Raw genomic sequence first — 13,804 nt, forward strand, 5'->3', positions numbered from 1 at the left:
AGTCAGCTTTTTCAGTTTCTTTTATTTTTCTTCAGTCTTGGAATTGTTTCAGATTGCGGTTCCTCCCAACAGTTTTTGACTTCTGTATTTCTAAGCAAAATGTACTGACAAAGTAACCTTTTGCCTAAACACTCATGCTTCTCTGAACTAGTTTCTAAGATCTCATCTTGTCCTACCTTCTGCCTAAAAACAGTGAAATATGAAATTTTATTAATGCTATTTTATCAGTAAGTGAAGGGGAGATGTGAGAGAGTCTATAATGCCATAATAATAGACATTCTTTTTCAATAGCATGGAATACTACTAGGCTGCCATTATCATAACATTTACCTAAAGTAACTGAAAAATACAGTTAGACTAAGGAAACTGGATTCCTGTACACTGTCTGGAAGCAAGCTGAGAAATCTGCTGCTCTTTAAAAAGTGGGATGTTGCAGGATAATACAATTGAGAGGAGGGTTTTGGAAGAGGAAATATTATTCTGGACTTAATTTTCCTGGATTAGAGAAATGAAATAGTAGTGAATAGTAATTGATTCATCTGTGCTTATGGAGGTAGAGGCCTGATTTTGTTATCTGTTTACTTCTTTGCACAGTCAGTGCCAGAATTACTCTGTTTAGCTCTGCAGTCCTATATCTGTAATGCTTGCTCAGTGTGACATTATTCCAATGAATACCATTACAGATGCAATTTATATTAGCCAGTGTCTGGATGAGTACTTTTGGCAGCATATGGAGTAAATTTTTAGCTAGTTATGCATTTGAACAGAGAGAATATATTTTTAACATCTTTTCTAGGGTTGACAGTTTTACGAAGAGTTTAGATTAGGGGTGCACTGATAAAGGTTTTTTGGGTTGATACCGGTGGCCGGTTATTAACTGGCCACATCAGCCGATATCGATCCGATTGCCAATATACAGCCCGGCAGCTTGGATACCAGTGTCCAGCTGGTAAGTCTGTTGGGAGGAAGGGCTGTTAGGAAGGGAAGGGGTGAGGGGGGTGCAGATTGAGGCCTCTACAGTGAGAGAGGGAGTGGGGCTGGGGCTGGGGCTGGGGCAGGGGCAGGTGCTGCACAGCCATCGTTCAGGGTGCCCTGGACAGAGTCGTGGGCGGCTCGTCTTGGTGGGTGACTTTGCCACTGGGACAGGTATGTGTGGCACATTCCTCCCCGCCCCCCCTCCCACCCCAGATCTTTGAGTAGGGCAAGGGCAGGCTGCCTGCTGCACGCTCAGGGCTGGGCACTGCTAGAGCCTTTTCTCAGCAGCAGGGCTGGGTCAGGGCTGTGCTTGGGCCAGATGGGCTGGGCTGGGCAGTGACAGCGCTGGGAGGGGGAGTTATGGTGGGAAGGGGCTACAGCAACCCCAAAATTCACTGCTGCCACCCACCCTCACCCAGCCTGAGCACAGCCTCAGCCCTGCCAGGAAGAGACTGGCACAGTCACCAGCCTTGAACCTGCAACAGGCAGTCCAACCTGCCCTGCGCACAGATCTGGGGGGCTCATAACCACTATGCCTCCCCTGGGGGTGTACACAGTGGCAGGAGCCGCCCCCCTCCCTGTGCCCCTCAGACGAGCTGCCTGCTGTTCTGTCCCATGCCCTGCCCCAGTTGGGCAGTGCCTGCCGCAGCCCCACTCCCTCCTTCACTGTGGGGGGCCTTGATCTACCCCACCCCCACAGACTTGTGGGCCGGACACTGCTTTCCAGGCTGCTGGGCTGCATTCCTTGCCATGTGCATGCTGCGGCTGCGCTCATATATGTAATATTTATCAGCAACATTATTCGCCACATCAGCCAAGAAAAGCCAATTGCCAGTAATTTCAATTTTCCTTTTGTCGGTGCTGATATGTTAGGGACTGATAGATTGGTGCACCTCTAGTTTAGATTATGGATTTGTACAGAATAGTTTGCATAGGGATGATCCTGCCACAGGCAGGGGGTTGGACTAGATGAGCTCTGGAGGTCCCTTCTAGCCCTACTTCTCTATGGTCTGTGATTCTAAATTTATGCCAATCTAGTTGGTATGTTGTGCTTGCATTTAATTTGTTGTGTTTCAATTTGAAGAATGTTCTGTGAGTCAAAGAAAAAGCTCCGTGATATTTTAAACAGAAATGATTGATAAGGCAACTGTAATACTTCTTTAATGTTTCTTTTTGTTTTAGGGAGGTATATCATACAAAGCGAATGCAGCATGTCATCTCTGTAAAGTGGTCCTTTGACAATAAGTACATTCTGTGTGGGTCAGATGAGATGAACATTCGTCTGTGGAAAGCTAATGCTTCTGAAAAACTGGGTGTGGTAAGAAACCTTTTGTTAACTGTCCCCATGATTTTCAGGCAGCTGGGAGTGTTTTGGGTTTTTTTTATTAAAAGCCTCTAGATATTCCGCTTTTTAAAAATATTCAGAGCTTTCTGGAAGGAAAAAACTGTTGAATTACTGTTGTTTTTAAAATGTGTTAATATGCAAATTAATATATCCAATATAGTTAGTATTTCAGTCATTCAGTCAGTATTTCAATCATTATGGACAAAACAGATGAATATTTGCCACCTAAAGCGTTTTCTTTTCAGCCCAGGGCAGCAGAGACAAAGGGCAGAATTCTGGCCTCACATATCTAGTGCGACTCTGCAGCGTCATTACTGTCAATGGTGTTCGGCAACCAACATGAAAATGTTTGTTTCGTTTCCAGCTGGGGTAGGTGCCTGTGTCACAAAGGTCTTATCTATACTAGACAATTTATACTGATGTGACTGAAAATCTCATTAGCTTGTACCTCCCCTTAACCCCCTAGGCTAACCCACACTCTGTTAACACAGGGGTGGGCAGTTATTTGGGCCTGAGGGCCACATAGGGAGCTTTTCTTATTCCCCTACCCAACAACAGCTCACCAAACCTCCCTATGTGGAATGGGATTGGGGGGGGGAGAGCTGGTGTGTGTGCGGGCGGCAGCTTCAGCCTCCATCCTTCTGTCCCAAGGGGGGGCTTGAGCGATGCCCCAATCCCCAGGGGAAAGCTGCCACCTGTCTGTAGCTCCCAAGCTGCTGTTCGTTTGTAGCTGTGCAGCTCCCAAGCTGGTATAAGTTGTGGGGTGTGCTGGATACAAGCAGTTGGTGGGCCTCATCCAGCCCATAGGCCATATTTTGCCCACCCCTGGGTTGGCAGCATACAACTCACAGGCCAAATCCAGCCTGCAGCTTTGCCCGTGCATGCACCTGGGCTGGGCAACTTCCAGTTTATGCCCCCTTGCTGCTGACAGGGTGTAGAAGCCACCTGGTTTGCTACGAATCAGAGCCAGATTGTTCCAGCTTGTGGCTTGTTAAACACTGCTCTGCTGCTGGCTTAAACCATTTAGCTCAGTAAAATAAGCCACATTGGTTTGCATGTGTCTTTAAAACTAGAAGTTAATATGAGCCCAAATAGATGGGTTTTCAGTCATACCAGCAGAAGTTGCATATTATGGATAAGGCCAAAATCCAGTGCCACAGTTGCTGCTAATGTATATCCTCTTGAGTAATGTTGTTAAGAATATCAAGGCTTAAATGTGCATGGAGCCTAAAATTGCCCTATCTGCTGCTCACTTGGGCCATCATGGTGGAGTCATACTGGTAAGGCAGTTTGGGGGTGCTTGCATTGCTTGTTTTTAAATTAGTCTGCGGAGTAGTCAGTCTGCTTTACTTTTCTCAGCAATACATTTTTCTTTGTAAAAGTTGGAGAGGAAAGAATCTTAAGTTGTAATGTGATAGATAAAAATGTATGTAGCCTCTAAAAATGTTTATGATAACAAATGATTGCTAAAATTGAATTTTTGTAAAATGTTGACTGCTCATTTTTTCCCCTTATTTAAGCTGCCTTTGTAGTTATTTTGGTCTGTTTTGGATGTGTTTATGGTGATTTTTGCAGGTGCAGTTCTAGATAGGGTTTTTTATAAATATCAGTCCAAAACACCTCCAGGTCCAGAAACTCCAAGGAGTCCTCTAGGGACTTTACTATGGCTCTTAATTTTATGTTGGAGGTATTGAGGCATTGCAGTAATAGGAGGCTGTATAAAATCCTACTATCAGTTTATTCACCTGTCTACTCATCTTGCATGTAGTACAGAAGCACTGCATTGCATCTGGCACCAAAGTGTGAACCCAAGTCCATCTCCTTCATTCACTGTTTGCATACAGACCAGAAAAGGCATTGCATTTACCCCCTTAACCTTCCCATATCGCTGTAAATTAGTGCCAGAAACAATTTAATATGCATCTTTATATTCTGCTCTTTGTGTGAAGAGTGGGCAGAGGACAATGTCCAAATCATACTGAAACCTCTGCAATGATTCTGATATTTTAATACATGAACCCTTAACTGTTATAATATTTAGAATGTTCCTGTGTTCCATTAGGAGGCCAGATAGGGAGTTAGATTTCTGCTTTAATTTTGTGTTTTTTCAATTTCCTGACTAGTAAGGGACTAGGATCACAGTTGAGACACTGCTGTTTTGAGAAGCTACAGGAGGAATACTTGCTTTTCAGAAATGTTGGATCAACTTTGCATAGCTCTTGTAAATTGTAAATATAGCATACTGGATTAGCTATTTCAAATTATTTCAGAATGGATAGTATTTAGTAGCAATCTGCCATTTTTCTATACCATCTGTATAATCTAATTTAATTTGATGAAATTACATTGATTACTGTTTGTATTCCTATATTTTTCAAAGGCACTAATCGCAATGTATGTAGATGCTTTACAAACACCTAGAAGGAATGCCTTTTAAATTGATCTGTTCTAATAACAGGATAAAAATAAGGCCTGAAATCCATTCTAGGAGTTGATTTATGTCTGCACTATTTAAAACCCAGTGGTACTGAGTTTCAAAGGTAAACTTTCAAAAGTACCTCAGTGATTTAGTCAAAAGGTCATAAACTTAGTTTACATGTCATTTGTGCTCAGAGCCCCAAAGGGATATAGCTAGAGCAACACTTAGTGTTACCACACCTGACTTTCAAGTGCCCAACTTCTGAAGCAGAATTCATAAATGCAAGTGCAGAGTTCTCCATCCTATTCATGGGGAGAGTTTGATGTATACAGATGGCATTCACGACAGCAAGACGCCTCAGCTATCTAATAGGAAACATTGAAGGAGGGGGTGTGAAATCCTGCCCCTTTCTCAGACTGAGGTGCCTAATTTCAGCATTGAGTTAGGTTGCTATATGAGATTGGGATTCACAGTTTGAAAAATCCTTCTGGCTTTAAGTGTCAAAGTTTTCACTTTGGGAGTAGGTGATTGGCTCACCTTTTTCTACCTGAGATACAGCCAGACGAGGGGGTGAAAGTGGCAATGATGGGTAGTTGTGGGCCCATGTATTTGTGTTAGAGCCCCAGAATTGGGTGACTGGAGTTTTAGGTTCTTAACCCGATGGGTTTCAAACTCACATTAGTCACCTGCCTAGAAAGTGCCCTGACCATCAGCCCACAGACTAGGGGCCTTCTGTACTTCTCAGTTGAAACTGCTTTATGGGATAGAAAAGAATCCAAGACTCAAGAGTTTCTCCTGGGAGAGTGAATGTCTGCACATGCTGGGGTTTCTTTCAGAAGAGATTGCAGTTCTTCAGCATCCCCTCCCTGCCCAGGAAGAGACTGTGTCACTGGCTGGACTCTGCTACTTCAGCAGGGATCAGAATACAGCCCCTTCACAATCCTCACATTTTGTTAAAGGGAAACAGGCTCACTGTAGGCAGTCTGTATCAGCCAATCAGGGGTGCCCTAGGCATTGCTGACATCTTTCACCAGGCAGAGTAAGGGAGTCTGTGGAACATCTTGAAATGTGTGTACAGGGCTCCCCGTGGCTGCACAGTGTCAGTACTGCAAGCTCTCCACTTAAGGGCCTGAGTGTTTGAACGTGTGTACACATGACTCTGGGTAAATTTCTTTATCAGGAGAACAAACCTGGGAGAATTCTACCAAATTATTTCATAGATTTTCATAGACATTAGGGCTGGAAGGGACCTTGGGAGATCATCGAGTCCAGCCCTCGGGAGATCATCGAGTCCAGCCCCCTGCCCAAAGGGCAGGAAGTCAGCTGGGGTCATAGGATCCCAGCAAAATAAGCATCCAATTTACTCTTGAAGGTGTTCAATGTAGGTGCTTGAACCACCTCCGCTGGCAGACTGTTCCAGACCTTGGGCTCGGACAGTAAAGAAATTCTTTCTTATGTCCAGCCTGAAACGGTCTTGCAGTTTGTGACCATTCGACCTCGTCATCCCTTGGGGCGCTCTGGTGAACAGACGTTCCCCTAGATCCTGGTGGTCACCCTGATAAACTTATAGGTGGCCATCTGATCACCCCTGAGCCTGCGCTTTTCCAGGCTAAAGAGTCCCATGGCTCTCAGCCTGTCATCGTAAGATCTGTTTTCCTGACCTCTGATCATGCGCGTGGCTCTCCTCTGGACTCTCTCAAGCTTCTCCACATCCTTTTTGAATTGTGGAGCCCAAAACTGGACGCAGTACTCCAGCTGCGGCCTCACCAAGGCCGAGTACAAGGGGAGAATGACGTCCCGGGATTTGCTCGAGAAGCATCTATGGATGCACAGTAGCATTTTGGTCGCTTTACTAGCCGCAGCATCGCATTGGAGGCTCATGTTCATCTTGTGGTCAATGATGACCCCCAAGTCTTTTTCTTCTGTAGTGTTAACCAACGTAGCACTGCCGAGCCTATAAGGGTGCTGCAGGTTTTTCCTCCCAAGGTGGAGAACCTTGCATTTTTCGGTGTTAAACACCATGAGGTTCTCGTCTGCCCATTTGCTGAGCTTGTCCAGGTCAGCCTGGATCACCCGCCTATCTTCTGATGTGGATGCTTTGCCCCAAAGTTTGGTGTCATCGGCGAACTTGGCCAGGCCACTCCTAACTCCAATGTCCACATCATCAATGAAGATGTTGAACAGTATGGGTCCCAGGACAGAGCCTTGAGGGACCCCACTGGTTACAGGGCACCATGATGAGTGACTGCCATCAATCACAACCCTCTGGGTCCAACCACGAAGCCAATTTCCCAGCCAGCGGATCGTGGTGGAGCCAAGGCCACAACTGGGCAGTTTGGCCAAGAGGTGATCATGGGATACCAGATCAAAAGCTTTTTTGAAGTCAAGATATATGACATCAATCTCTTCTCCCTTGTCCAGGTGATAGGTCACCTGGTCATAGAAGGAAATGAGATTGGTCAAACAAGACCTACCCGCAACAAACCCATGCTGGCTGTCCCTTAGGATGTTAGCCTGGGCCAGTCCCTCAAGGATGGCCTCCTTAATAAACTTTTCTAAGATCTTCCCCAGGATAGAAGTCAGGCTAATGGGCCTGTAGTTAGCCAGATCCACTCTCCTCCCTTTCTTGAAGACCGGCACCACATTGGCCTTCTTCCAGTCTTCGGGCACTACACCAGAGCGCCAGGAGTTTTCAAAGATCCGTGCTAGGGGCTGGGCTATGACGCTTGCCAGCTCCTTGAGTACCCTGGGGTGCAGGTTGTCAGGGCCAGCTGACTTGAAGGTATCCAGTTTATGCAGTTTGGGCTGGGAGTAGGAGGAATCCTGGGTTCCAGTCTCTACTGTCAACACTGTTTTATGATTATTTTTAATTCAGTGACTCAATGCAAAATACCTAAGCAGTCCTGCAATACAAAACTTGGGCATTACTTCTTCCCCACCTTTCTGTCTTGTTTTATACAAGACTCAGTGTTCTCAGAGTGTGTTTGCTAGGCACATTCCGAATATATTTGATACAGCCCCTCCAGGGACTTAGGTGCAGGAACACCTAGTTAGCGAATCCCAAATAAGCTGAAGCATGGTAGGTGCTGAACTGCTTAGCTCAGTCCAGCCAGGCAGAATTTCAGCTGCCTAAAAAACTATATTAGTCAAAATTTAGGCACCTAAGGCAGGGGTTGGTTTTTCAGCAGCTGGCTGAAATAAACTAGCTCAGGTCAAAGGTGGGCTAGCACTGGGACCCAGCAGCTGCCATCATTGCTTTTCTGCTGCCAAGCTGCAATGCAGCATGGGTAAAGCACCCAGCTATGGCATGATGCAAAGTGGTATAAACCATGCCTCTTGGCTCCATGAGCCTGATTCAGTGGCTCCGTGCTGATTGCTGACCTCTGACCTAAGGGATTAGGCACGTATATTGTAGATCACTGTCTTGGGTTTAGGCAGAATTTAGACACCCAAGTGCTTTACAGGATCTGGGCCTTGGGCACTTTTTACACTCATCTTTAGTTTAGCAGATTGCCTGAGAGATTAAGATAAATTCTGAAGATTGGACACAAAGTTAAATGCTAGCACAGATTCACAAATATCAAGGCTGATCACTAGCAAGCATAGTTGAAAGCTGTCTACACCTGAACATTGTGCAGGGGCTTCTTTACAAAGAGCATTGCTAAGCCCTTTGGCCTTCACTCTTTAGTGCTCTTATGCTGTTTGCCCCAACACTGAATTCTGTGTAAAACACCTTGCCCAAATTATTTCTGTTGGGATTAGGCAGGTAACATGCCTTCCATGATGGTATCAAAGCACTGTAATATGTTGATTTGGAGGTTATACATAGGTTTGATTGCTAAGTCAGTGTGAGTTCTTATTAATGTAGATTTGGGGGGGTGGGGGGGGGGTGTGACTTGACACAGTTTCAGGAAGCCCTGAAGTGGGGTACTTTATAGTTGGTCCAGTAAAAAGGAACCCCCTGCAAAAAGCCTTCCCTCTGATTTGGCATAAATGCCTGTAAACAGAGCATAACATGATTCCCTATATGACTAAGTTCATAAGATTGTCTGCTTAATACATAACAATATGCCATTTTATGTAATAACCAGGAATCATTTCTTTGCCCTTAATATGGTGTTGCAGCATTGATCCCTCTGTCCCAAAAAGGAAATTAGAGAGGGTTTTGAGAGAGACAACAACAAATATTTAAAAACATGGAAAAACTCCTGAAGAATTGAAATTGGGGATTGTTTATCTCAAAATGGAGTTAAATATGAGGGAATATGATGAATTGGGAGCTTCTGTTCTCCTTGTCTCATAACACATGAATAAGGGGACAGTATAACTATAATGAGGCAATCTTTTTGCAAACAATATCTCACTGCCTCAAGCTCCTTCTTCAGGCTGAGTTTGGAAAGATTTAATGAAGGTTTGGAGACAACAGGTAACAAAGTTGTAGGATGAAACCCTTGGGGCAGAACCGATTATCTCTCCTCTGTCTTCTAGGAAGTTCTTGCATCTTTCTTTGTAGCATCTGAAGTTGGCTGTTCACTGTCAGATCCAGGATACTGGACCAAATGGAAGTGCTGTCTGTTTCTATATAGCAGTTCCTGTTAGGTGTTTAGCAGTGACTATTTACTAGGTTCAGTTTTTTTTCTGTAGTATTTCTCCTTCCTGCCTTTAGTGTGCCTATATTATTAGTACAATAAAGGAAGGAATGCTTGCCTTTTTATAAATGTCCAGTCTTCCTGTAGCATCTTAAAGTTCAGAAATGAACAGTCAGTAATTCCGGAGAGAGCTCTGAAGTACTTGTTCTGAAAACTTGGCTGTTTAAGCGGCTGTATTTTTCTTAGGTGTCATTCTTTCTTGAATGACTCATCCCAAAACGATTGCATTTTTAATAACATGACAGCATCTTTTTCTTAAGTGAGGTACTATGTTTTAAAGATTCATTTATTCTGAGGAGGCCTGGGTCCTTTCTTGTTTTGCTTACTGCTGATAGCAAGTGTAGCAAGACTTCTGCTTCTCATTTGGATCCTGGTTCCAGGTAAATTAGACTAAATGTACTGTTGATGTTGTGGCTGGCCAGTATTTGTCTGATAGGAAAGTTGTAGCACTATGACTGCCCAATTAGTCATCAGTTATGGCATGCATTTTACCTTTGTTCTCTTAATATATTTGGCATTTCACTCATTACACAAAATCAGTGAAATAAGCAAGACTCAAAGGCTGAAAGAGCCAGAGGCATACAATGCCCGCACTCTACTGACAATTGAATCAACATGATTCTGTGTTAGGACTGGAGTTAAACTAAATTCAGTTGTTCAAGACATAAGAGAGATTGGATTTTAAAAACAACTTTAGCACTCTGGTCTGTTCTAAAACATAAATTGCACTTTTTATATAGTTGCTGGGAGAAAAGGAAAAAACCAACAAATTTTAATATAGGACTTGTTTCTTGGTTCACAGTCAACCACTACGTATACAGTATGGAGTACCAAGAGTCAATTTTTTAATATGCCCAGTGTACTCGTATCTTAATCTGGAAGAGGCCGAGAAATTTAAGACAAACTACTACTGGTGTACACGGGGAAATGAACTCTTTAAAATAAATAAATAAGGCGTGTGGGAGAGAAATGGGAAGTTCACTTTTGTGTGAAGAGGGGTATTTTTCTGAACTGTAGTAGTAAGATGCATAGAACCTACACAAGAGCATCAAGGATCTGTGCTGCAATTGGTATGTGCCTTCTTTTTTCATGTCCTTGTGAAAAGGCATTTAGCAGAATTTGCACATTCATTGGAATCTGACAGGCTGCACTATCAGCACTTCTGCTGTGACCTCAAACTTGTGACCTTTGGGTTGTCAACTGTACGCCTTAGCGCCTGTGCCACCCCAGCCCTGGCTTGAATGTTAAAACATTACAAAACTTGTGATCCAGCCCCCTGACATGGTAGTTCTTCTGTCACACGACAAAAACAGTGTCCGCATCTTTATCTTTATGCATTTTTGTCTGTTTGGGAGCCCTTGGCTGTCAGATGTTATGAGGGATCACTACGTGGAAGTGGCTCTTGTTGATTCTCACATGGTTACCATTCTGCGTATTGAGAAACAGGCCCAGGTCTGCTTGTCAGTCCTCCTTTAGAAGTAAAGAACTGACTGGGAAATAAAGCAGAGTACAGAACAATTCAAAAATGCTTTCTAGTTGGGGAATGGTTGGTATTCTGGCAAGCATAAAGTATTGGTATGAAAATAACCTTTAATCCATGTGGCATGTAGGGTTACCGCTTATCTGCACTATTCTGAAAAAGACATGAAAAGAGCAAAACCTCTTGACTTAAGTAATGCAAAAGAGTTGATGGGAAGTTCAGTTATAGCTCCTTGTATTCTGGTTTAGCAAACCACATTAGCAAGAGAGCATCAAGCCTGTCTGAATAATTGACTGTCCTTTCAGTCTACTTTGAGCGTTAAATTTCATTTTGTGACATAAGGCTTATACGTAGGTAGTCCTGGGTGGTATAACTGGCATCACATTAGCTTAGGAGTTGCTTTTATTCTTCTGGGGCTGAACTTGCTATAATTTGGGCTGCTGTTTAACATCCATATTTTCTTTACTGTTAGTGTTCTCAATTCAGATGTAGTAAGCTTTAAATTAAGTTGAAAGGTAACAATTGATGACAATTAGTAGCAATACATATAAGAGGTTGCTTCATTAAGGCAAGAGGAAATGTAGAAGTAAAGGCATGCTGCAGCCAGAAATATTTCCAGAATCTGTTAATATTTTATTAAATATTGTAGTTGGGCTCTAGCTCCCCTAACCAAAAAAGAACAACCTGGACAAGTTAGATAGCATTTGCCTCATATTCTCCAGGTTGAGTTACAGCAGTTTCATTGCAGCCTCAGAATAGTGCTTTTTGAACAGATGTACAGTGCAAATGCAGACCTATTTAAAAGGACATATTTTTAGCTTAGTTGTCCCCTTGTATCAAGGTTCCTTTGGAAAATGCTTACAAGGATATATTTTATAGATTGGAGAAAGCACCAGAAATGACTGGGTTCTGCCTCTCCCATTAAGGAAGACAGCAATAAGAAAGGGTTGACCTAGGACACACTTTGCCAGTACAGACAATATAGGTGCTACTTCTGTTTTCCCCTTGCTTTTCACTTCATATCGTTGCCTCCGTTAAGTGGCACAGTTAATTTCCATCCTTCCCTGTATCACTTCTCATGTTTTATCCCTTGTGCTCCCAGTTGCCATTGGCCTAAAGATCAGGATTCTTCTGGTGGTCAGTCATAACTTAAGGTTGTTCTGTGTGACAGCATAACACTGCCCTTCTCTGATTTACCATTCATCAAGAGGGATGGGTGTTCTGTTTTGATGAAAACAGAGCTTAGACTTGTCAGGGACACTAGAATACAAATTTCTTCCCTAATGGCAAGGAAGGTACAGGTTCATTATAAGCTCCCTAGGGCAGGGTCTTTTCACACATAGTATTATATACATTCTAATGATGTCTCAATTTTGTTGGAGCATTTTAGTCCCTAAACACCATGGCCCCAGTCCAGGAAGCCTGCTTTGCTTGAGTGGACCCCATATCTGCATGAAGCATCATTGCAGAACAGTTATTGGCAACAGGGCTTTCCCTTTTCTGTGCGATATCTTTCTTTCCTCTGGTATCTTATGCCTTCAACTTTGGTATTTAGACAGTAACTTTGACCCTTTGGCTTTCTTCACTTAGAGGATAATTGTGACTATAATAGGTGATATCCCTTTTACATAGCATTTCCCACAGTTAAAAGTCCCAGGGTAACTATATTTATCACAAGTATATAAAATAACTTACAAAAATTGCGACAGGCTTTGAAGTACTGAAATATCTCACTTTGCATGCATCTGTCTATCTATCTATCTATCTAACACACACACACACTCTCTCTCTCTCTCTGTCCTGGATGCATCATAAATTAATTTACAGAATCACTTTTGTCTGCAAAATCAGCAAAGTTGTAATGAATCATCAGCAGTTTGTTCCTCTTAAAGAAAATCATTGCTTTTAATTAAAATAAAAGGTCTTTAATTTGGATTATGTTGGCAGTTTGCTACATAGTGGGAACACCGGGGATTTATTGACCGAAACAGCTGTTTAGGCTGGCTCAGTAAAATGAACTTGACTACAAGGGGAATTTATATATATAAACTAGTAAGGACTGCAGGATTTGCTTGCGTGTTGAAATTTAAGGGATTATGGCAGGTATTGAAAGGAAGAATTTGTTTTAGGGATTAGAAACCCTGGAAACAAAAATTCAGTGTATTTTTGTGCTTTGATATTTGAATACATTTTCTATTCAAAGCATGGATAAATTATAGCCACACTGATGACACCTATGTTTTTGTAGTCCAAAAGACAGAAACTTTTACCATGTTTTATTAATATAATTGAGGACTTGGAAGCAAGATGTTTCAGACCAAAAGAATGTCTGAACCTATAGCGGAAATATTTCTTCAGAATATATTAAAATTTTAGTTGGGGAGGTTGTGTAATAAAGGTGACCTCTAAAAGGAGAAAGATTTATTGATGTGCCTTTAACCCTCCCCCCAAAAAACCAACAAAAGAATGTTTTCATAAAGTGGAAAGAAGTTCCAAAATCATTTGTTTAAAAATACATATGTGAATGGGAGCGTTTCTGCTTGTTCTCACATATTAGAATTTCAGGTTTGGTCTGCCCTAGAAGGTCCTACAATAACTAAAGAATTACTGAAATTATGAACCAAGAAACTGAAATGAGTAATACAAGCAGTGTATATTATCTTTTCGTTCTTAATTTTTGCTACTGAAGTAGTTGTACTATTTAGGAGGCAAAAAGCTGCTGTCAAAATCTTTCAGAATGGAAAAGGTTTCTAGTCAGAATTTTTTTTTTTCTGAGGGGGAAGCGAGTAGAATACAGGAAAGTTGGGGCTGGGAAGACACCATGTACAGCTTTGAGTTAGTTTGATAAGCTTGTGACCACTTTTTAGAAAATATTTCTGATAAAGATTCAATATGCCCTGCCCTAGGAATGGAGGTGTGAAAGTGCACGGTACACA

General features: G+C 42.6%; 1 protein-coding gene across 1 annotated transcript in view; it reads left to right on the plus strand.

Moving 5' to 3' along the window:
- DCAF13 (DDB1 and CUL4 associated factor 13) overlaps positions 1–13,804 on the plus strand; it is a 42,992-nt gene that overhangs the window by 26,351 nt on the left and 2,837 nt on the right. The window contains exon 9 of the mRNA XM_090040474.1: positions 2,158–2,293. Coding sequence (XP_089896600.1) covers positions 2,158–2,293 — 136 coding nt within the window. The remainder of the gene's footprint in view (positions 1–2,157; positions 2,294–13,804) is intronic.

Source organism: Crocodylus siamensis, chromosome 3, assembly GCF_052110815.1.
Source record: "Crocodylus siamensis isolate JL-2025a chromosome 3, ASM5211081v1, whole genome shotgun sequence".
In the NCBI taxonomy this organism is placed as follows: Eukaryota; Metazoa; Chordata; order Crocodylia; family Crocodylidae; genus Crocodylus; species Crocodylus siamensis.